At 38.9% G+C, this 23,015-nt stretch overlaps 1 protein-coding gene and 1 long non-coding RNA gene across 2 annotated transcripts in view; both read right to left on the bottom strand.

The window, feature by feature from the left end:
* Positions 1-749: 749 nt before the first annotated feature.
* On the bottom strand, positions 750-2,803 carry LOC121438790. Its single transcript, XR_005973124.1, has 3 exons — positions 2,774-2,803; positions 1,058-1,122; positions 750-812 (listed from the first exon to the last, which is right to left on the bottom strand). It is a non-coding gene; the product is annotated as an uncharacterized LOC121438790 (long non-coding RNA).
* A 3,405-nt stretch (positions 2,804-6,208) lies between these two features.
* Bank1 (B cell scaffold protein with ankyrin repeats 1) overlaps positions 6,209-23,015 on the bottom strand; it is a 220,510-nt gene continuing 203,703 nt past the window's right edge. The window contains exons 13-15 of the mRNA XM_041679911.1: positions 16,450-16,649; positions 14,277-14,340; positions 6,209-6,249 (exon numbers count right to left, since the gene is read on the bottom strand). Coding sequence (XP_041535845.1) covers positions 6,209-6,249; positions 14,277-14,340; positions 16,450-16,649 — 305 coding nt within the window. The remainder of the gene's footprint in view (positions 6,250-14,276; positions 14,341-16,449; positions 16,650-23,015) is intronic.

Here is a 23,015-nt window from a genome sequence, read left to right as displayed (position 1 = left end):
TGATGACCACTTCTGAGGAACAGGTGGACGGTGTCTCCTGGCTCTTAATAAGAAACAACACATGCTGTAAAAATGTTTTTTTAATTTGAGAGAAAGACATTTAGTAAGGACTCAGGGACAGGGGTATGGGAAAATGTCTTTCTAGAAGAGGACAGGATGAACAACACAACCAATGTGTGATGTCTGTTCTGAAATAGCAGGCAGCACACCATTAATTGGTAACATTGATATGACTTCAGAAAACAACGTAGAGGGCTGAAGAATGGCTCAGTGGCAGTGTGCTTGGTTAGCACTGAAAAAGCAAACCATCATCAACAGAGGAAAATGTAAATAAAAGTGCATTTCAAAGGCACATGCACACTGGCAGTAAACAATAGAAGCTGTCTGGAAATACGATGCAACAAGAACACTAAGCTCTAAATGTGAGAAAGGTGGGAAGTTGACTGTCATTTAAAAGGCAAATATAAAATCAGCTTTTAGTTGAAGGGGACAAAGAGTAGGAAGAATAATCGATATAGTTTGGCTCCTTAATTTTGCCAGACTGCATTTAACTTTTCTGTTTTTTTTTTTGTCTTTAGTTTTCAAGACAGAAAAACTAGGTGCTTCAGTGACAAAATGAATGGATTTTCAGAACATGCTATCAGTCTCCATTAAGTCCTAATAAATTGTGATGATAACATAGTCTGGAATCCAAAGGCACATTCTGTGCTCTTCCACATGGAGATCAGTCCTAGAGATCAGGCACTCCACAGCAGCCTTGCTTCGTCCAGATATCAGAATGTTTGCCAGTTCTTGAGCTTAAAGATATTAATCTGAAAATAAGACCACATCACAGGCAATGGATTAGGGATGATGATTCATCAATGCATATTTACCTTTGAGCTGAAAATTACATCTATAAATCTGTCGAAGAAACATTTTCCTTTAGTTTGGAAAAAGAGCAAGCTTCTTTATGCTTCAAGAGAAGACAATGAAATACTTAAAGACCCCTTAAATGATTGATTGAAATCTGTGACATGGCCTTTTTAGGTTTCCTAAGAGACAACTACCATTTTACCTTCTTTAATGATCTTTCTTGCAGGAGAATCCAAATTCCTTTTCAACTTGGAGTCGAGCAGGAAACTAGAAATTAATAATAAAAAAAATGAACAGAGCTAAGACTTTTCCATTTTAAGGTTCAAAAGGAAACATTATAAAGCATAGTTGCCTTTCATTCTTGGGAAAAAACCCAGCTCTGTAAGGTAACTTTTAGACAGTTCTCTATCATAAAGGGAAATAGTCACAGTGAAGCTCGACTCCACTGCAGTCTTAGGGTTTGATTTCTTCAGATGCAGGATCTCTCTGTGTCCTCTAGGCTGACCTTGGACTTGCTCCCTTCCTCCCTTGGCTTCCCCAATGCTGGGATTAGAGTCCAATACATCATACCTGGCTCAACGTTTGCTTCAGCTTTGAGGGGAAACAGCAAAGCAATGGAAACTTACACTTATGCAAAATTTCTCAAGTCTTAAAGACTTTATATTTTAAATATACTTTAAATTAAATATACTTAAAATATAAAGTATAGCCTTAAAGTGTGTGAATATATCTTATTTTCTGTCCTTCAGATATTGAATAAGGATCTTTGTTTGATACAGTTTTTTTTTTTTTGAGACAGGGTTTCTCTATGTAGCCTTGGTTATCCTGGAACTTGCTCATTAGACGAGGTTAGCCCTTGAACTCATAGAAATCCATCCCAAAAATCCTGGGATTAAAGGCATGCGCCAGCACTGACTGGTGACAAAGTGTTTTTATAACTCTTGTGCCTCAGTGTGGTCTGCAATTCTGCCCTCCAATGAGCAGAGAGCCTATAGCATACTCTACAGTGGGTCACGAAATCCAGAAATGCAAGCACTTTAAGTTATTCTTGAAGCATGAAGGACTTTTATGATAAAAATATTCCTTATCTGAAACAGGGAAACTGAAAGGGTTACTACAACTTTGAAAAATTAAAATGATTTCATTAGGAACTTGCCAATGACTTTTAATCCTTTATTTTAGCAAGAAATTAAAAAGCAACGTCACTCTTGATAACAGCACACACTTTCCATGTCACATGAGCAGGAAGATGAAATAATGTGGTTTTCATAAAGTATTTGTGGTCAGGACACTAACTATGATGTCTTGAAGTGTCTTGATTTTCAGTTAATCTTTTCTGTCTTAATGATCTTCTTATTCTCTTAGCATTTTCTTATCGTTGATGTGAAATGCTACATATTTGCACAATCAATACTTTGGGGCTATATATTTCCTATACACTGACCATAATGACTACACTTCCTGAATAAAATTCTCATTAGATTTTTATTGTTAAAATTGATGTGCTCACAATTCCTTTAACATTTATTTTTTATGGACACATTGAATCCAGCTATACTTGTTTTTTTTCCATCTAAGAATTCCATCTTTATTTTTTCTAAATAATAAATTTTCTTAAGTTTCTACTCATGGATTTTTTTGAGACAGGTTTTCTGTGTATTCCTGGCCATCCTGGAACTAGCTCCATAGACCAGACTGGCCTCAAACTCACAGAGATCCTTGTGCCTCTGCTTCCCAGTGCTGGGACTAAAGATGTATGGTACCACTGCCCAACACTTCTCATGGGTTTTAAATATAATGATTATCTAGTTTTTCTGATTCATGGGCTCAAAGAATAGATAAGATGGGAAAAATTTATATTCCTCAGCAGAGAAAGTCTTCCTTTGTATTAAAAAAGATTAAAATGAACAGAACTTACCTTATTGTTGAAGGGACTACTGTACAATATATCATTGTGGGCAGTATTACCTATAAATATAGACTTTGATTATTTCTTCACTTAATAAAATAATAATTCATTTATTTATCATGAAAATAATATGAAACATGGAATATGAGTAAATAGAAATTAAATTGGTAACAAGGACATATTACAAGTGTACTAGATAAACTGAACATTATATTCATATAGTATATTAAGGAGTACATTGAGAAGTCAGTTCTGTTTAGACATAAAATTTCAAACCCTAGTATTAACAACCTCTATTTAATTAAAACCCTTTTATTTTTTTTCACCATTTGTCAGAACTAATTATTTGCAAATCACAGTATTCTAGGCTCCCCACTGGCAACTACACTGCTCCCCAAATGTTACCATGTGACCCCCCATTTTCATTGAGCCATACACTGTACTCCAATTGCTTATCCCTCTTGCAGTTACCGGTTTCGACTGGTTGTTCAATAGGTCTCTATCTGGCTTCTAACTCTTCTTTTCCCTCCCAACATTTTTCAAATATTCCTCTTTTCATTACATTCATATGAAACACTTGGTTCGTGGAGCACAAATTTAATTTTCCCTATCAATGACTTCCATCACCAACTATCAGACTCCAGTTCCATAAGTCATTATCATTCTTTATAACGAATTCCCACGTACATTTTTCAGTTACATTTTACATATGAGAAAACAGTCTGATTCGTCCATGTGAAGACAGGAAAGAGTTCATGCCATGAGAAGAATACACAAAGATGAGGTGGTAAGGGATCAATGCTGTGTAACATAGCTAACCAGCAGACCCCCAATACTAACACAATAGGAGGAAAAACAAGACTCCAATCTAACCAAAAGAATAGCAAAAGAGCAAGCCCCTCTCAACAATAACTTTAAATGAAAAATGTCTCAATTTCTAACATGTCACTAGCTAACTGTTTGCATTTAAAGACAAGATTCAACCATCTGTTATCTCAAAAAATGCACTTAGCAAACCAGCCCGCAAATCACAATCCCAGAGAACCTAGACAACAATGAGGACCCTAAGAGAGACATACATAGATCTAATCCACATGTTAAATAGAAAAAGAAAAGATCTCTTGAGTAAATTGGGAGCATGGGGACCTTGGTAGAGATTTGAAGGGGAGGGGAGCGACGGGGAGGGGAGCAGAGAAAAATGTAGAGCTCAATAAAAATCAATAAAAAAGATGCACTTAGCTATCAAGGGCATCCAAAACTGAGTCCGAAAGGATGAAACTCAACCTACTAATCAAACTGCCACAAGAAGCAAGCATAGCAATTATTATGCTTGCTAAAGAAGACATCCGAGCAAAACTAGTCAGGAGAGATAGAGACCTTCCATATTAACTAAGAGAACATTCACTAGGTAGACACAGCGACTGTAAATATGTGTGAACTGCATATTGGCATGTTATACAATAAACACTAAAAGACATAGAAGACCACATATGTGGCAGCACAATACTAGCGGGAGACTTCACTACTCCATTCTAATGATACAAATATGTTGGCTGCATTATATGATACAAAGTAATCCTTATTAAATACAAAAAGCCCTCCTTGGGACAATTCCTTTCCTTGCATTTATCAGATCACAATGAAATAAAAATATAAACAAACAGCAAGAGAAACCTCAGAAACAACAGACATTCAGAGACTAAATAATGTAATTTGGAATGAGTAGCAGGATACTAAAACCCAGGAATAACAACAAAAACCAGTAGCACACCCTACCAGATCCTCTAGATTCAGCTAAGGCAGCTCTACAGAAAAGTTTACAGCTTAAAACTGTAAGAGAAATCTCAAATAACCTAATGGTGTACCAGAAGACTCTTGAATAACAAGCCAAACCTAAGCCCAGTAGATGACAAGAATAAAGATCGGAGTGAAAGTTAACAAAATAGACTAAATGGATATTCCACAGATATGGAAGAGTTGGTTCTGTGAAAACATGAGCAAGGTTGATAAAACTAAAAATCTCCACAAAGAAAAGCCCAGGAAGAGGAGAATTTAACACTAATATGTCTCAAAATATTCCAAGAAATACAAAGGGAAGGCAACATTTCATACTTATTCTATGAAGCCAGAATGGGACACAACATAATAAAAAGAGAACTTCAGACTATTTCCTTGATGAATTATATATGGAAAACTCTTAACAAAATTGAAAAACATATTAACAAGATCAAACACCATGACCAAGTGAGTTACACTTTTAGTCTGGTCGTCCACATGCAAATCACCAAGCATATTATATAGTCTAATTAAAATGAGGATAGAAGCCACATGATCGTCTCAAAAGCGGCAGAAAAGGCATTTTTACAAAGACCTGGAGAAATTAGAAATAACAATAACATACTTCAAATTAATAAAGACTATATATATAAAAAGCTATAGTCAATTTTATACTAAATATGCACAATTTGAAAGATTTTTTTTCCTAAAATCTTGGCGATGACAAGGGTAATCAATCCACTCTTTTTCAATATAGTGTTCAAAACCACCAAGACAAGATAAAGCTGTAAAAGAAGTTAAATTATTCCTAATCACAACATGATTCTCTAAAAGACAAACTCCAGCAGGGTCCTCTGAGATCTAATAAACACATGGCACAATGTTTCAGGCTTCAAAACCAACAAATAGAAGCCATCATTTTTCATATATATGTGTGTGTGTGTGTGTGTGTATTTATATATAAAATAAACTTTCCAAGAAAGGAATTTGGAGAAAACATTTAATTCACAATATCTTAAAAAAATAAAACAAGACCAAATCAAACAAACCAAATCACTGGTAGAAATAAAAAGAACTAAAGAAGTGAGGTGCTCTAGAATGAAACTCCCACCCCCAGGAACCCAAGGGAAAACTGTGTGTGCTGTCTTTCCTATGCTGATCCTGGCTCTTAATGTTTCTGTGTGTACATACATATATAGGCTGTGCAATGAGATAAGGGATCATGGGAGGGGGAAAGGAGGTGTTGAGAAGGGGAGAGAGAGCAATTGAACAAATGTGTTATGAAACTGGGAAGGAGGCTGCTGAGGGTGACGGTACGTAAGGGGCACAGTATGGTAGGGCAGAAGAGAGGGGAGAAAGATCAGCAAAGACAAATCATGTTTGAAAATATTGTATACTAAATAAAAAACCAAAAACATATGAAGACCAAGAGCTTGAATTAGGTGCCAAAGGGCACAACAGGCCAAATCACCATGTCCCTTTCCTCTGTTATGATGGGATGCACCTTGCTGCTGTAGAGGCACCGCACTTTTATATTTGATGCCAGGTGGTTCTGCACATAAACATGCAATCTCTACAAAGTATAGACCAACATAAAACTGCTGGGGTTATATCAATTATAAACATCGAATGTGTACTTCATTATAGTTTAAATCCTTAATTTAATACTTAACACTTACCACTTGGATGGTGCACAATGGTGAGTTTATCTACAAGACAAAAAACAGTCTGTGAGGTTGGTTTAATATTTATCCCAATGGACCTTTTTATTGTTCTATGACTGTTTCTGAGGGGATTGAAATTTACAACATAAAGTGAAAATACTAACCCTCTCTCTGGATAATGTGTTAACCCGAGCCTCATTACATCTGTCCTTCCTGACATTTCCTGGGGTGTTATGGTCTGACACTTGATTGACAGCTGCTGGAATCCTGCTCTGTGCATTGATATCCCTTTAGTCTGAAACATTCTGTTCATTTTAGACATCTGATTTTCATTACTGCATATGATAGAGTATAAGCATTTCTAAGTGAATCTATAAGCGGATGATTTATAAAAACAAACCCATTAACTGTGTGCCTACCAATCCAACAGGTTTCCTCGTCACAGAATATACACTCAGAACCCTGTTAATCTCCATCAGAACGTTATTCCTCACAGTCTTTGCTGATAAGCTATACAGCTCTATAGATTAGTGTTGATTGTATTATTTTAGTCTGGAAAGCCAGCTGTGGTAGTTTAAATAAAAATGACCCCCATAGACTCATAGGGAGCAGCAATATTGGAGGTGTGGCATTGTTAGAGTAGGTGTGGCCTTGTTGGAAAAAGTGTGATAGGCTTCGAGGTCTCAGAAGCTCAAGTCAGGTCTTAGTGGCTCATTCTCTCTTTCTGCTGCCTGAAGATCCAGATATAGAAATCTCTGCTGCCTCTCCAGCATCATGTCTGCATACCACCATGCTTCCTGCCATGACAATAATGGAGTAAACCTCTGAAACTGTATGCCAGCACCAGTGAAATGCTTTCTTTTATAAGAGTTGTTGTGGTTATGGTGCCTCATCAAAGCGATAGAAATCCTAACTAACACACCAGCTAAATTGAATCTTAAGCATGGTTTGCTTTGTGCCTGGTACCTTTCACTCAGCGCCCTGGCTGGAATTCATTTGTATTGTGCATAGATGAATTTAGTTGTACTGCTTAGGTGGTATTACAGCATAAATACAGGCTGTTTTCATTAGGGTTTCTATTGTTGTGATGAAACACCATGGCCAAAAAGCAAGTTGGGGAGAAAAGGGTTTATTTGGCTCATACTCCCATACTGCTGGGCATCACTGAAGGATGTCAGGACAGGAAGTACTGAAACAGCAGGATTCTAGAGGCAGGAGCTGATGGAGAAGCCATGGTGGATGCTGCTTACTGACTTGCTTCCTATAGCTTGCTCAACCTGCTTTCTTATAGAACCCAGGACCATCAATCCAGAGATGCCACCATCCACCATGGGCTTGGCTGTCCCCCATCAGTCACTAATTAAGAAAATGCCTTACAGCTGAATCTTATGGAGGCCTTTTCTCAATTAAGTTTCCTTCCTTTCAGATACTTCTAGTTTGTGTGACAAGTTGACATGAGACTAGATACCACACAGGCACAATGTAATTACATCTATTGACGTTTTGTTTCCAGCTATGATGAATCAAACTTCCATAGACTTTGTGAATAGGTATTTTGGCGGATACAAGGTTTTACTTATAACTAAAAAATCCTGGGTTGGAATCACCAGACCACAGACTAAGCATATATCCGACCTTTTCAAAGGCATTCCACACGTCAACCTTCTATCAGCAATCATGGACATCCAGTCCCACATCCTACAGCTACGTTGGTCCAGCAGCCTTTTAAAAGTCATGTTCATAACAGTTGTTCACTGGCATCTCATTGAGACTGACTTTGTCTTTTCCGGAATATGAATGATGTCAAGCATCTTTTATACAATCATTGGCCATTTGCTTTTGCTAATTAAGATCTGGGTGTTAGGTGTGTTCGTAAGAGCTGACCTGTCATTGTTCTTAAATCCTCTCAGCAGACAGAATTAGATGTAAATATCTGATTGTGTTTATTTCTATACTTACTCCTCTGGAATGTATACGTTAGCAGTATGGTTTGTTGTCATTTGCCTTTGAATCCAATGGTCCCTCATGAAGTTCTTTTCAGCCTTCTTTTAACTTGGCTGCTACTCTTGTCTTTGACAATAGGAACCTACCATTGTCTGTAGTGTAGGATTGATTGTTAGATCAATCCTAGAATATCTGGCACTTTGAAATTGTTATACAACAGCTATGTGGAGAGATGAACATACAAACTAGAGTAAAGCACGTTTTATCTACCATTTTTTTAAAAAAGAAATTTCTTGGCTTTATCAAAGTAACATGTTGGCAATCTTTTTACTTTGAGTAAATATGACACAGTGGGTAGCTTTAGGACAAGCAAACTCTACTATGATCCAGTACAACTGGTGCAGTTCAGTAGTATATAAACACCCCCAACAAACACACTCAGGCCAGACACTTAAATAAATTAGAACATACAGTCAATATGACAATTAGCATAAAGAGAAACCATTACTTAGATGCTCCCCCCCCGCAAAAAAGAAAACTTTACACAACCATCCAAATTATGCATTTCTGCTCAGATGTTCAGGACACATCATATACAAAGAAAATCCTACAAAGTTGTGGTCACGCTTTGGTTTTGTTCCCGAGGTATACTGTCACACAAAATGTTATGTCTGCTCCGTGATAAACATCTGGCTGAAATGCAATAGCTGCCAGCTTAAAATCATCTCCATCAAAATGTGCAGACTGAAACAATCCTAGACGTTAGGATTATAACTTGGATTATTTTAAAAGCCTTTACAAAGGGTCCTTAGGAATTTTGTAAACTAGAAGTTGGGAAAATTTGGTGGGTTTTTTTTTTTTTTGTGTGTGTGTGTGTGTTTTACATGAGTAAACAAACACTGTAATTAAAGTTCAGCTTCTTTCTCCTCCCCCACGGAGATCAGTCCTGCATTAATATTCAGATTCTCCACTGAAGGTTCAGTCAGTGACAGTCAGGCACGTTTGTTCTAAAAGTCAAGCTGGTCTTCCACAGTGGGCACAACATTCGTCCCCTTAGTCTGGGGCCCTTTAAATCATCACGTGTCACATGGTAGAGAACAACTACTAGTGTGTAATATTCAGCCAGAAACTGACTTACAGTGTCTGCATCAGCTCCATTTTCTCTCAGCCAGCCAGTCCGTTCAGCATCTTCAGTGGTTGTGCCAGGACAGTTCAGATGGCGCATGGGAAATGGTGTCTCTCCGTTAGGACTTACGGAGAGCTTTCAGGGGTTTAATTTCTTGGTCTTTTCCTTCAATAGGTTGATGAAGGAGAGCTTGTAACTCTTTCTCTTTTTGAACTAACTCTTCAACTAATCTTAGTTTCTATTTTCATCCTTACAAACTGCACTTTCAGAGACTGAAAGAGCTCTAGGAATTGTGGGATAGAGTGGAGCTGAGCGTGTTCACCCACAACGTACCCACAGCATCCTCAATAATGGCCTAAGGTCCTCGGGTAGTTTGATTTGAAGATGAACCCTTGAATTCATCTTTAACATCCAAGTCTTCTGGATCAGCTGTGTCACTCTCAGATGCAAGGCTAAAATGTGACTTCAATTGTGGAACCAGAATGGTAAGAGCTCTTTACACAGCCTTTCGGATGATACTGTCCAAGGCAAGCATCCTGGAAGCCAAAGAGGGCCACCTGCCCCTGACCGATGCTGTGGCTGTCCAAGCCCAGCTCTAGCTTCAGCTTTGATAATGTAGTAGCTGTGGGTTTTTGGTCAATGACCCTCACACTGAGGCTCTCGATGAGGGTTGTAATATGTTCCCATTTTAGTTTAGGCTCTTCAGCACCTGTTTCAGAGGTTCAGTCCACTGTCATTGTAGCAGAGAGCATGGTGATGTGCAACCTGCCGTTTCTGTTTACTTCAAGCTTCAGAATGCATTGTCTTTCCTATTTATAGTCTTTCCTGGTAGTCCTATGTAACCTCGTTAAGTTAGCGCAGTTTACATTTTATCTTCTTCTAGCTCTCTACTCAATTCTTACTTACTGAATATATAAAATATTAACCATTTCTTAAAAGTCACATAGAAATAAGTATATTCTTTTTACTTCTATGATCATAAATTTCCCCCTAATTTATGTTAATTGAAATTTGTCTTATGCTACAAATTTGGTATCCTGTCTATAATAGCTTTCTTTCATTTCAAAATAATTCTGTGATCCTTTTTGATTATTTTTGAAACATTGTATTGGAATGAATCTGCAACACTTAGGGGGCATTCTCTCATCTTTTTGCTCTTCTGGACCGTATTGAAGCTTTTCTGTGACTTAGCGCATGCTCCATCTTCGTAGCCAGCCGAGCACGTCTTACACAAGTCGGTGAGCTCCGTGTTCTCATGCTGTAGTCAGTAAATGTCAAATTGGTTAAATTACTTGTGATTCAGGCCTCTGTATATTTATTGATTTTTATCATACATTCAGTTAACTACTGAGAAGCATGTGAGAACATTTCTGAATACTGCCATGAAATTTTGATACATTGGTCGTGATAAAACTTATAGGTGTACGTATAACACAAAAGGCAGAAGTATCTAGGCTGTCATGTCATCCTGCTGAACTTTATTCCTATCTAGAGTTGTCTTTTATCTCCTGCCATGGGTTTTATCTTTAGATTATTTTTGTCGTGTAACTACATGGCCATTACAGCCGTCTTGTACTGTATCTTTGCATGGTGGTAGACCTTCATTTCCTAGCAATCTTTATTTAAAAAATATATTTTGTAGAGTGCCTAAATTTAGGTATCTTTTTTCCTAGCAAAAACATTATTTTAAAATTAACATTGAACACAATTATTGATAGTACTCAATTTTCCAACCACTGCTATTTTGTTTTCTTGCAGTTTTGCTTATCTATTTTGTGTATTTACCAGTTTTGCAATTTTCCTGATTTATTAGTTAGAATTAAATGCTTTTTAATACTGCAACTAATTTTCTTTATTGATTTCCTAGGTTTACTTTTTTGTTATTTTAAGTGTGTTTGTCCGTGTATGTAATAAATGCATGCAGTTCTCAGACAGGTCAGAAGAGGGAGACAGAACCTTTAGTAGAGATTGTTGTGAGCCTCCATATGGGTGCTGGGAAGCCCTGTGGGTGGCTTTCAGGTCCTCTGCAAGAGCAGCAAGCACTCCTTGAGCCCTCTGTCTAGTCCCTTATTTTTAAATTTATATAAAATATGCAAATTTAGGTTCTCAAAGTACTTTGAGATAGTAAAGCCCTCCTCCCTGTTTTCTTCTGTATATTTCTCTTCACACGTCTTATTTTACCTCCTTCCTCTTGTGTTCTGATTGAGACTTCACATTCTCTCTCCACGTTTCACTTTATCATGTATAAAATTTTACCCACTTCCAGTTAACTGCAGCCTCTGTTTTAGGTGGTTTGTTTAAATGTCTTTCTCCTTCGCATGTTCTAACCTGTAACGTATCTGCAGATCTTGCTGTAAATAGTTGTTATAGTTTACTATAGTTAACATAGTTTACCAAAACATAGAAAATATAACAGCCTATAGATACCTCATTTATGATTTCACGTGTTTTTATCTCCTCAATGTGGATCTGAATTTATTTCTGTTACCATTTCTTTCTACCTATATGAAATTCTTTAATGTTTATTACCTTGCAATTTTTCTGAAATCCTTTGATTCCATTTATGTAAAATCTTCATTATTTCAGCAAAAGTTTCAAGGCTATTTTCTTTGGGTGTGTGCTTCTCCTCTAATTTCAGCTCTTTGAAGATAGTACCATATAACCTTTAACTTTGTGTGGATTCTGATGAGATATTAGTGAATATCCTTAAGATTTTCCTCTATATGTCATTCATCTATTTTCCCTAGTATTGGATAAATCATGTTCATTCATCTTCATGCTCAGTAATATGTGATACGTCGACTTTATAATCTATAAACTATTCTTATATTTTAATGTTGGTTTCTGTTATTTCCAATTGGCTATTTCAATTAGTTTTGAATTTTCTCATGATATTTTATATTTATCCCCCTAGAGCTGTCTTTTGCATGAGTTCAGTATGCTTATAGGAGATGCCTTATGCTTATAGGAGATGCCTTAATGTTTAGTGGCCTCTTCTACAACGGTCAACAGGGACTGCTTACTTCTTACCATTGATAGCTATTTTTTTTCCCTTCACTAGGGATTCCTGTTGATTTTTATATAATTTTAATCACTTTTTGGCTGGAATGTTGAGCATTACAACTCTTGTATACTGGGGGGTTCTGTGTAGGATCTTGTTTTAGTAGGCAGTTCAACTTCTGACATGAGCTTTTCTAGGTTTGATTGCTGTTTTTCAGTATTCCCCAGCTCCAAAGTGTTTCAGAAGGCCTGAGGTACAAGCTATGTTTCTCTCAGGGATTTTATAGTTTGGTTTGAGAGCCTGCCAGGTATATCATGAGTAGAGGTTACTTTGAGTTAGGGTCTTAGTACAGCAGGAATTGCAGGTTTCAAGAAGTGTTGGGATGCTTCCACTCTGGCAGGTCAGGAACAAAGATTTTCCCCGTAGGCCTTTGCCTAGCTTACCCAACCTCTCTCTGGCCTCTGTTTTCTGCTTCCAGTACCCTTCCAGTGCTTATGCTTCTTGCACACACTCGCTCAGTTCCTCTCTCAGCCACTAAGTTCCTCCTGTGTGATTCTGAGCCCACTCTCGTCCAGTTCTGAGCACATCACAGCGGTTTCAGTTGCTTCAGCTAGGTTCTCCATGTTCTAGGTCCGGGACTGACTTGCCTCGCCCTCTCACAACCAGGAAATGCCTCTTTGGCAGACAGGTGGGCAATGGTTAGATTCCCCCCGTGAGTCTGCTTACCACTGACAGTACAGTCTTTACCGGCTTACTATCCACTTGGCAAAAGCACTTGCTCATCTTTGATCATTATTAGAACCTTATAATTGGAGTGCATGCCCACTACTGTTTGTTCCACTGTGACTGAAGAGATAACTGATTTGCTGTTAAAATACTGGTGCTGATTTTTGAGTTCAAACGAAGATTGTATAGTAGATTCTTATCTGTGTGTTTTTTTCCAGTTCTCAAATCCTATTTCCTTATTTATAGATTATGAATGACATCTACTATGGCCATTGTAGGAAGCATTAGTATTTAATATGTGCTCTTTAGATATGATACATAATATTTTACATAGTATTTTTAATAAAATTATTTTTAGAATTTAATTTTATTAGTTGTTAAAATGGTATTTTTTCACATAATAATTCAAGTTTGTTGATCTCAGTTATGTGTAAATCAGTCTCTTGCTCATGATATTAATTATGTTAAAAAGTATATTTATAGTTTAGATCACAGTTATAGGAAAGCTTAAAGAATTCTCTGTGGGAAAACAGATACCAACAAATAAAAGAAAGAGAATAAATTTCTCACAGTGAATCTCCACATGATGAACAACCTAAAGGTATGGAATATGTACTTACAGTGGGGAGATGGGGGTTTTAAAGTGCTTGTTCTTAGTAGTTATTTTTAATTTTCTGTGCAAGAGGAGAGATTTGGAAAAAGAGAGGCCATATAGCAATAATACAATTTACTTTCAATTTTGCGATATGTCATTCATCTTTAGAGATGATCTGCCATCTTAATGGCATTGGCCTTTAACCCTAGTTATTTCCCCAGGGCAACTCCTATCAGCAAGGGAAAGCGGCACTGCCAGGAATTGTGGTTGTAAGGAAAGGTCAACCGGAGACAGAAAATGTAAAGCAATTCACATGTGGACAGTTGTGAGCTTTGTGAGCTTGAATGTACTGGAATGACCTACCTCTTTGGATGTATAATGGACAATGATTGTATATTGCCCACAAAATGAACAATGAAAATACACTAGAGCAAGATAATCTTATTCCTAAGTTAAACAGACATCAAACAGAAGTAGTTGAGCATTGGTTGGTCAATATGGGTCAGTAGAGCACTCTTGGGTGGATGGCAGAGAATGAACCAGAGATACTGAGTCTCTAGCCAGAGAGTGGGAAGGAAGATGATGTGTGGATTTGAGCTGAAATCTGTCTGGATTTGCTGTCTTTACATTTTCTACCCAATCACACTCTCATTTCTGAGTAGCAGGCAACTGTCACTCACCACAGGCGTTTTCATCTTCGGGCCGTTTCCCTATAATGTTGTCTCGTAGTTGGCGTAGCTTTTCCTTAATAAAAGTGCAGAACACAGATAATACAGATATGAAAGGGTCAAAATAAAAGCATTTATTACTATAACCAGTGCCCAAACCACTACTTAGTAATAAGTTGATACTTAAAAAGTCTAAAATATCTTTGGTACTTTACACATAATCTTATTCTTCGTGAAAGAGATGTAAAACGGTCATCCTGTTTCACAGAAATGGAAACTGAGGAGCGGGGAGGCTCAGCAGTTCATCTAATCACAGCTATAAGTCAGGCTTGGAAGCAGCACTTAGCCTCATGCTGTGTGCCTCCATTGAGTGAAGAGTTATACCAGGATGCTGGGGCCGGATGCCTCCTGAGCCCATTTTCAGCCTCCATGTGCCGTATTCTTTCCTGGTACTCTATTTATAAAAAAAAAATTAAGAACCCAGGGGAAAACACTATGAAACTAGAGTCCTTTTCTCAGAATATTGTTCTTCCAAATATTCTGCAGAAAATAAAAGCACATTAGAACTTCATAAATTTCTTGAGAAGACAACCTAAGAGCGCTTCATCCCCCTTCGGGAAGGCCTCTTTCCTGGGGGTTATTTCCATGGCTTTGCAGATGTTCCCCTCTGAGTGGAGCCAGGTGCCTTGGGCACGCCAAGGAGGAAGGTGAGAGGCGCAAAGCCTTTAGCTTTGACACCGCCTCATCTTCAGGGCTGGGGAGTCTATGTGATGTGATTCTTCCCTGCTCTTCAAACTCTTGCTACATACACGAAAATGAGCCCTTTTCCTCAGAACAATCCTCCACCAGGCATACCATGTCCCAATAAGTGCTGGCAAATTCATTTCCAGGATACAAATGAATGTTTGTAGCCAGGAGAGGAATATAGAAAAACATATGAAATATCAGGGAGTGGTGAACACATGTATGGATGTCTTAAATCCTTCCTCATGGATATAAATATACAAACAAAACAAGCAACTAAATGTTTCCAAAAATGGCTAGGTAAGGCATTTCTAAGAAGCTGGAGCACATCAAACTGCATTGAAATCTTTATTTTTTAAGGGATTGAGAAGGATAAAGTGTATGCAGTTCCTGGGAGCAGAATGAGTTGCATGGGCTTGAAACTGAACACATGTTGCTCCATTTTCAGACTAGAATGACCATGAAGGTGATGGCATTGGTAAGGATGGAGAAACAGCGCTGTCGTTCTGCTCATGGGCAGGGCACAGGTGTGGAACTCCACCCTCCACTTCCTTTAGCATTTGTTTGGAAAAAAACAATTGCCTTTGATTAGTATTGTGAAACCTGGACTATTTCTGCCACCGACTGGCAACTGAATCTGCCCTTGTAGGTGGGTGGTTTCTGACAAGCTCTGATCTCAGACGTGTTTGGAAAGTCCTCTCGCCTACGCTGCTTTGGCCAATATACCATATTGTTTGAAACTTCACCCGAGTGACTCATTTTTCTATTGTTAAAAGCTACATTGTCTTTTAAAATAAAAAATGATCTCTTTGGTAGAGGTAGAATATTCAGCTAATATTAGCTCCCTGTGTTTTGTCCAAACTTGGCTTATTATATGTGTTTAATCAAGCAGCTACATAAAAACTGCGTTCTGAGGCAAGAAGGCTTCCTGCTGCAGAAAGGAGAGAACCCTAAAATATTTTGGGAGTGTGAACCTATGAGATAAGTAGACTATGGAGCAGATGCTTTTTACTGAGTACAGTCAAGGCGGCATAGGTGACATATTTTATAAGGAAAAAGAAGTTAAAATTAATCACACTTAGGACTAAATGCTTGGTGTGTTGTCAGCTATTTCTTGTCCCGTTAAGTCTGGTCTATGCTATATGTTTTAGCATGCTGAGCAGCTGCTACTGTGAGACTGCTTCGTCTTCATTTCAGCAAGAATAGAAAACAAATGTTCTTTGCACCCAGGGCAGGGACTATAAGCAGTTTTGATGTATGGATTCCAAGACCGAGTTCACATAAATGAATTTATCTTCAAGCATTTAGTTGATTGTTGCAAACATCTTTAGTGTCTAGTTAAGAACAGAAGAATGGTTGTCTATATGTCTTGTGAAGACTAAACATTTAAAGAATCTAGGGAGATCCATAGGGGAAGGAATGTTCCAGAAGATCATATTACCTGTTGCATGATTTCCAGACCACTCTTTCCCATCTGCCAACGTTTAAATTTCTCTAGAGCTTCATCTACAGACATTTTCCCATTCTTGACTTTCTCCTGCAGGAGGATGAGTTCCTCCTGCCCAAGGATCAGTTCTTCCTGCCCAGTGGTCAGATAACCCTTTGTACTGGAGAAGGTTGGACCTTCCATCCGAGCTTTGTCTACAATACAAGAAGAGGGTGTTTTAATAGGAAATTAATGTTTGAAACACTGAAACAAAGTCATTCTACAGAAGAACTCGTTGGATTTTCTTGCTCTTAGCCATATATTCAGAGTTGAAGAATGAACTAGCATAAAATTTTTGTTTCACTCTTTATGAGAGAAGTTGTCCCTTTGTAACCCAAGATGACCATATACTTGATATCCTCCTGCCTCAGCCTCCAGAGTACTGAGATCTCAGGCTTGTGGCCTGAAGATTGTGAGAGCAGAAAGCATCTTTTAATGTAATTTCCTTTTAAGGACGGTGGTCCATAGCCTCTAACTTAAAGGAAAAAAGAATCATTTTATCATGTGAAACATTAGGGCCAAGTAAAAATGATGTACTATTTGTAGATAGTACCACCTCCCCCATTTTTGATGAGAAGTAAAATGAGATCATGTGGATGGGGATTCAACAGTACCTAGAGGAGCGCAGGGTCTGCCTCCTCTTCCCAAAGGGAACACTCGCAAAAGATGGCAGCTGCACTTTGAGGTAAGCGACTGTCAGAGAGCCATGAAATTCATCCATTAAGAAGCTTTGGAAAACTAAGACAGCAAAATGGAATGCGAGCAGGAGCAGCCAGCACCTGTAACCCAGCCTGCCTAGTGGGGAAGGGAAACCCTCTTCAGAGGAAAGCAGGGGTGGAGGGGTCTCAGTAAAGCTCATCAGCACAGACACTGCCAACTCAGCTCCTGGAAAGTTTCACTATTCATCAGCACGAAGATCATTTAGTAACCTAGAGCCTGCATGGTGGTTTTTCATTGGAGGAAGAACTCCTACATCATCACTGGTCTCCAGAGCCCACCCTTTTGTGGCATGACATCATCCTGTGAAGGCAGCGATTGCCTGAATTATACTGACCTCTATACGCAAAGACCTGTGCGTATTCCAATATCTGGTACTTCACAGATACCCTACCATACTAGCAATGGGGACTGTTGCCTCATAGACCCAAGGGACCCAGTAGGACATAGGTGACTCTAGACCACAAGCTCCTGTAGTCTTTAGGAGACAAAGTACATGACAATAGCTACAAGGTGTGTGGGGAGATATGAAGGGATAAATAAAGAGCTATAAGACCGATGCAAATGGAAATTGCGAAATGTCCAATATAAATTATAGATAAAACACTACAGCGTGGGAAGTCCAGGCTTGTCCATGCATTGGAAGAAAGAATGTTATAAAATATTCATACAAAATCTGAAAAATCTTCAGGTTCAATAGAGTCATCAAAATACAAGGACATCTTTCACACGTTTAGAGGAAAACTCTAAAATTAATATGAAAGCAGACCCCAAAGTACAAATGGAACTGGAGGGTATTATGTTAAATGAACTAAGACACAGCATGAAAAAGACCTGCAAGTTTCCTCCCATCTGAGACTGCTGCAAATATCAGGTGAAAGATATAATTCACAGAGCTTCCTGCTGGGAAGTAGAGGAGAGGAGGGACACGTGGAGGTTGAGGAAGGGGCACACAGCTAGAGAGAAGTAACACATCCTAGTGTTCTTCAGAACAGCAAGGGGGTGAATATAGTATACAATAACCCACTGTGCACCTTATGAGCCGCGGAAGGAGAGGAGGCCGGAGCTTCTACACACAAAGCAATACTAATGAAACAGAAACATTAGTTCCTGATCTGACAGTACACAATGTATACACACATCGTTCCAGAATTACTCTATTTTAAATATCCATGGAGAAATAACTGCTAGCTTTCCTGCCTTGGTCATAACACACTATACATAAGTATCATTTCTCCGACAGTCTCCCACAAATTTCTGAAAGTAACAATACAGTCAATTATAATAAGATTAGGTGGACGAATGACTTAATTGAGGGCCTGCCGCTTATAAATGTTATTAATATTAAACACTTTTTGAGAAAATGTTTCTATCTCTAATTTTGAGAAAAGCGATCTCAGTAAAAGATGTAAATGTCATAAGAGAATTAGGGTCATTTAAAACCTTATCCCTAGAAGATGGAAGTAAACACATACTCTCCTAGTAATGAAATGCTTTCTTTTTCAAAAGAAAATTATTTGGAAGTTGCCATGTATTCTTTGTGTAGCACAGATTAGAGGCCCCCATGTTCTGTGTGGGTGCCAATGGAACACTGGAGGCTGGCATGAGAACAGGGAGGCTGGAGTGGGGAGCCTACTGGCGGGATACAGGGAAATTCATTTACCCACTGTGGTATCCAAAGACATGAATAGACCCACACGTCTCCGGGGTAGGCTATGGTCTTTGCAGACCACCTCAATTCCTGTTACCAAGTGGCAACATATTTGTGCCACCTGCCTGGGCTCGGGACTCATGCGAGATTGCAGCTTCTCTTTTATGTACTGCCATCAAGTCCAGCATGCTCATTGCAATGTCGCAGGAGAAGTACATTCTTAACCAGCTGTCACTTCTCAATATGCCCAGTGCAGAAGGATAGAAAAACATCCTGTCCAGCTAGTGTTTGGTTACCTAGCCCTGGGGTAGGGGGCACTAATCCTTAAGAATCCTTCAGAAAAAGGAAGAAACTGGATCATCAAACATAGCATCAAAGATTTGGGAGACGGGGGGAGTGGTGTTCCTGTCTAGCAGTGGGGTCACTGATGGAATTGAAAAAGATTTTTTCTTTCTGGAAGAAAGACATTTTAAGCTCTAGGCAGTCCTTTTAATTTCCTGAAGGGTGCTCAGGCCTAGACTGTGTGGACTGACCGCTAACGCCCATTCAGACTTGAGAGAGTCTCTCCCAGCGAGTCCAGGACTAGGAACTAGGAGTCTGCCGTGTGGTTTCCTAGCATCTAAATCGTCTCCAAGGCCAGTCATTCTGGTTGCCTGGAGGGACTTCCTTCCCTTTTCAGAAGTTTATTGCACCAGAACTAACAAGATGTCAACAGATTCTACACTCTAAATCCTCCTGCAGGGATGACAGAACGCAGAATCCCAGGAGACATGGAGAGCATCAGCCAGTCAGCAGGCTAGCTGGTTGAGCAGCAAGAAGCACAAAGAGCTGGTGAGATCTTGCTTTTCCTACCCCTCACCATGTATAGGCTTCCATACAAATTCAGCTCCTGAGAGGCGGGGGCCTGTGGCATCTACGCGCCATCCTGCCAGAGCAGGAGGACAGCATCATTATTAAAAGTGATACCATTTAACCATGACCGCACTTCTGCCATCCTTTTGCCCAAGCCAGAATCCATTTTTATCTCAAGAAACCCCTGCAGCTACGTTTTCCGTGTTCGCAGAAGGTATCTCCAGTAAACCATTCCTAGGAAAGTGTCAGTCAATCTTGCTCCACATACCGGTTCCACTGAATTAAAATACTGCATCTGGGGGTGTTGAGATGGCTCGTTAGGTAACGGTACTTACCACCAAGTCTAGAAACACAAATCTGACCCTTGAGACCCATGTAAGGTAAAAGAACAGAAGGGACTTCAGAATGTTGTTCTGTAACCACACCCATACTGTGACCCCCTCACCCCTCCACATACAATTTAATAAAGAACTGAATCCTTTTAACAATATTCGTTTCAATAGCCCCATCTCATTTCAAATTTTTAACTTTTAAATTGTAAATAAGATGACCTCAGTGCAGAAAGAAATAGGTTTTGGTCCTTTGCAACCCATAAATAAAACAAACAAACAAAAAGTTTCCAATTTCAAGTCCTAAAAGTGAGACAAAAAAAAAAAAAACTTGTGGACAAACTAATTTTCAACAAACCTGCTTTTCCCTCTCATATGAAATATAATAAAGCACCTGGCTTGATCAATTATTATTAAGCATGACAAGCTCCAAAGAAAAATGATCTGGAGACTTTACTACCTTCTCGTTCAAGGCAGGCTCATTATTCTAAACGCAGGACCCGCAAACCTTGGCAATGCTGATAGGCTCTTTGATGGCATCAAGGTTAGCATTTAATGCAGGTTGTAAGGGCAGGTGTTTCTTCCATCCAATTTTTCTGTTTCTGTTTACTTTTAGAAGACTTAGTGTGATCTTGACATCACTTCCATCAAAAAGCTTTTGTCATCCTGCTAGCTGCATGTTTGAAACCATTGTTGGTCACTTACTGTAAAAGCCTCACACAGATGAATGGTTTGGTTCCCTTTAATTTTTCTTTTTAGTATTTTTTTCATTTGACTTGAATAATGTCCACAAAAACAACAAGTAACCTATTATACTCAATCTTTTTGAATCTGTAGAACAGGTCAGAAAGTGTTGCACTGAATTCCTGGTAGGGAGTGACTGACTAGAATATTTCTTACTAAAACTTGGAAAAAGAAAGGGCTTAATTAGGACTTGCTGTTAGATAACAAGACCAATATTGAATATGAAACATATATTTGATAAGTATCATGTCATTACAAAGAACATACTAAAAATGAGGACAGTCCCATGCAAGGGCTTATGCTATAGTGACAAGGACATACATGATAAAAACATACACACAGAAGAAAAGCAAGTATCACAGGAAACATTCATACTGTTCAAAAATGATTATTGGGAAGAGAGTATTTTCTGTTGATATACAGTTTTCTGTAATGATATTATATTGATTGTATAGTAAGGAAAATAGGCTTTCCCAATGGAGCACATACTATCCTGGCCCTTGAGGGGTATGCACTGCAGGTACCTCACACTGTAGAAACCATTCTGGTCCGTTTTTACCTATTCTTTTCCTCTTCTGTTCCATTTCCCCTTCCCCTTTTCCAACTGTCTTTCTCTCTTCCATTTCTCTCCCCTCCTCCCTCTTCCTTTCTTCCTTACGTGTGTGTGTGTGTGTGTGCACCTACACATATGCATGGAGGTCAGAGGTCAAGGTCAGATCTCTTAAATTGCTTCTCCACCTTTGAAGCAGTGTCTCTCACTGAGTCTAATCCACAATTTTCCATTTTGGATTAGATTGCCTGGTCAGCAGGCTCTAGCGATGTGCCTGTTTCTGTGCCCCTAGCATTGCCATCACAGATAAGCTTCTCTATCCAGCTTTTTACACGGTGCCAGGCATCCAAACTCAGGTCCATGCTTGTACCAGAAGCATGTTTCCTACTGAGAGATCTCCACAGCCCTTTCTTCTCTTCTCATGGTAAAAAGACTGAGACATGGTGCATCCTACATTTTTCACAGCAAATTAATTTGTAACATTGCAAAGAACCCCTTGGTAATAATGACTTAGCCAATGGCCAGATTACAGTCTGGCTGTTTCTATTAATGAGCTTGAGAACTGGTAGGCACCTAAACCAAGTTCCACAAGATAAGCTGAGAAATACTTGGACTGTAGATTTATTTATAAATTCTAAACAAAGCATCCACATCTCCTTAACTTGAGGGATGCATATGTATTTTTTATCACTTCATTTTGTTTGTTTTTTTTTTAAGTCAAGTTTTCTCCTGTCACTTAAAGGATACCACAGTACTAAGAACAGAGATGATTATCAAACAATAGTAGACTCCTCAGCAATAGTTACTGTGCACGTCTTGGTGCTGCATTCTGGTGTGTTTTTTCTTCTTCAGCACCCACAGCACCTTTCCTTAAAGTTTTAGAATTACTCTCATTGTGTCTTCTCCCTAGATGTTACTAATTTATTTTGTCTTTATCCTAGTCTGATCGTAATCCCCGAATCTGTTGTTGTTGCTTTTTATTTAATTTACATATGAGTTCTTTATCTTCCAACACTCCCCGCCTTCTCTTCTTGCCTCCTCCAAGTTGTCTTCGGGTGTCTATTACTAAACAAGTTGGATACTTAAGTTTTAAATTAAATAAGTGGAAATTCAATTCAATAAAACCCGTATTTTAAGTTTGGGGTTCTTATCTCTCCCTCCTGATACTGTTTTGTGAGACATGGTAGCACAGGCTAGACCGTGATGATGCTGTTTGGGTTGACCTTGGCCTCCTCCACCTGCTTTGCTTATCCATTTGCCAGGATTGCAGGTATATAAAAACATGTCTGCCAAACTCATTGCTCACCAAGACACTTAGCGTGTTTAACTGACCTTTGGATTTGTTTCTTGTGTTCAGATCTAAGGCTGGAGAGGATTTTGATAGAGGCAACACACAAATAAGGTCCTTAGGTGCACAGCTTTTCCACATAGAAAGGGGACGTGATTTACTGGGAATAAATTCCTGCCTGTGCACAAACAACCAACTCACAGATAAACCTCTTTCTCACGCCTTCTCGCTGTCTGCCGTCTACTAGAGGGTGTAGTAGATGCGTGCATTCACACGCAGCCACAGAAGCTGAAGAGGAGAATAGTATTTTAACGTCAGCCCTTGAAGAGAGTGGTATCTGGATTCCAGGGTGAGGGGGGATTGAACAGCTTCCCTCCCTCTTTCATGGGA

This window comes from Microtus oregoni, unplaced genomic scaffold (genome assembly GCF_018167655.1).
Source record: "Microtus oregoni isolate MIOR12 unplaced genomic scaffold, Mior012 000000F_ref0000247, whole genome shotgun sequence".
NCBI lineage: Eukaryota > Metazoa > Chordata > Mammalia > Rodentia > Cricetidae > Microtus > Microtus oregoni.
The sequence above is the reverse complement of the archived record's forward strand: the minus strand, read 5'-3'. Positions and strand labels throughout refer to the sequence as shown.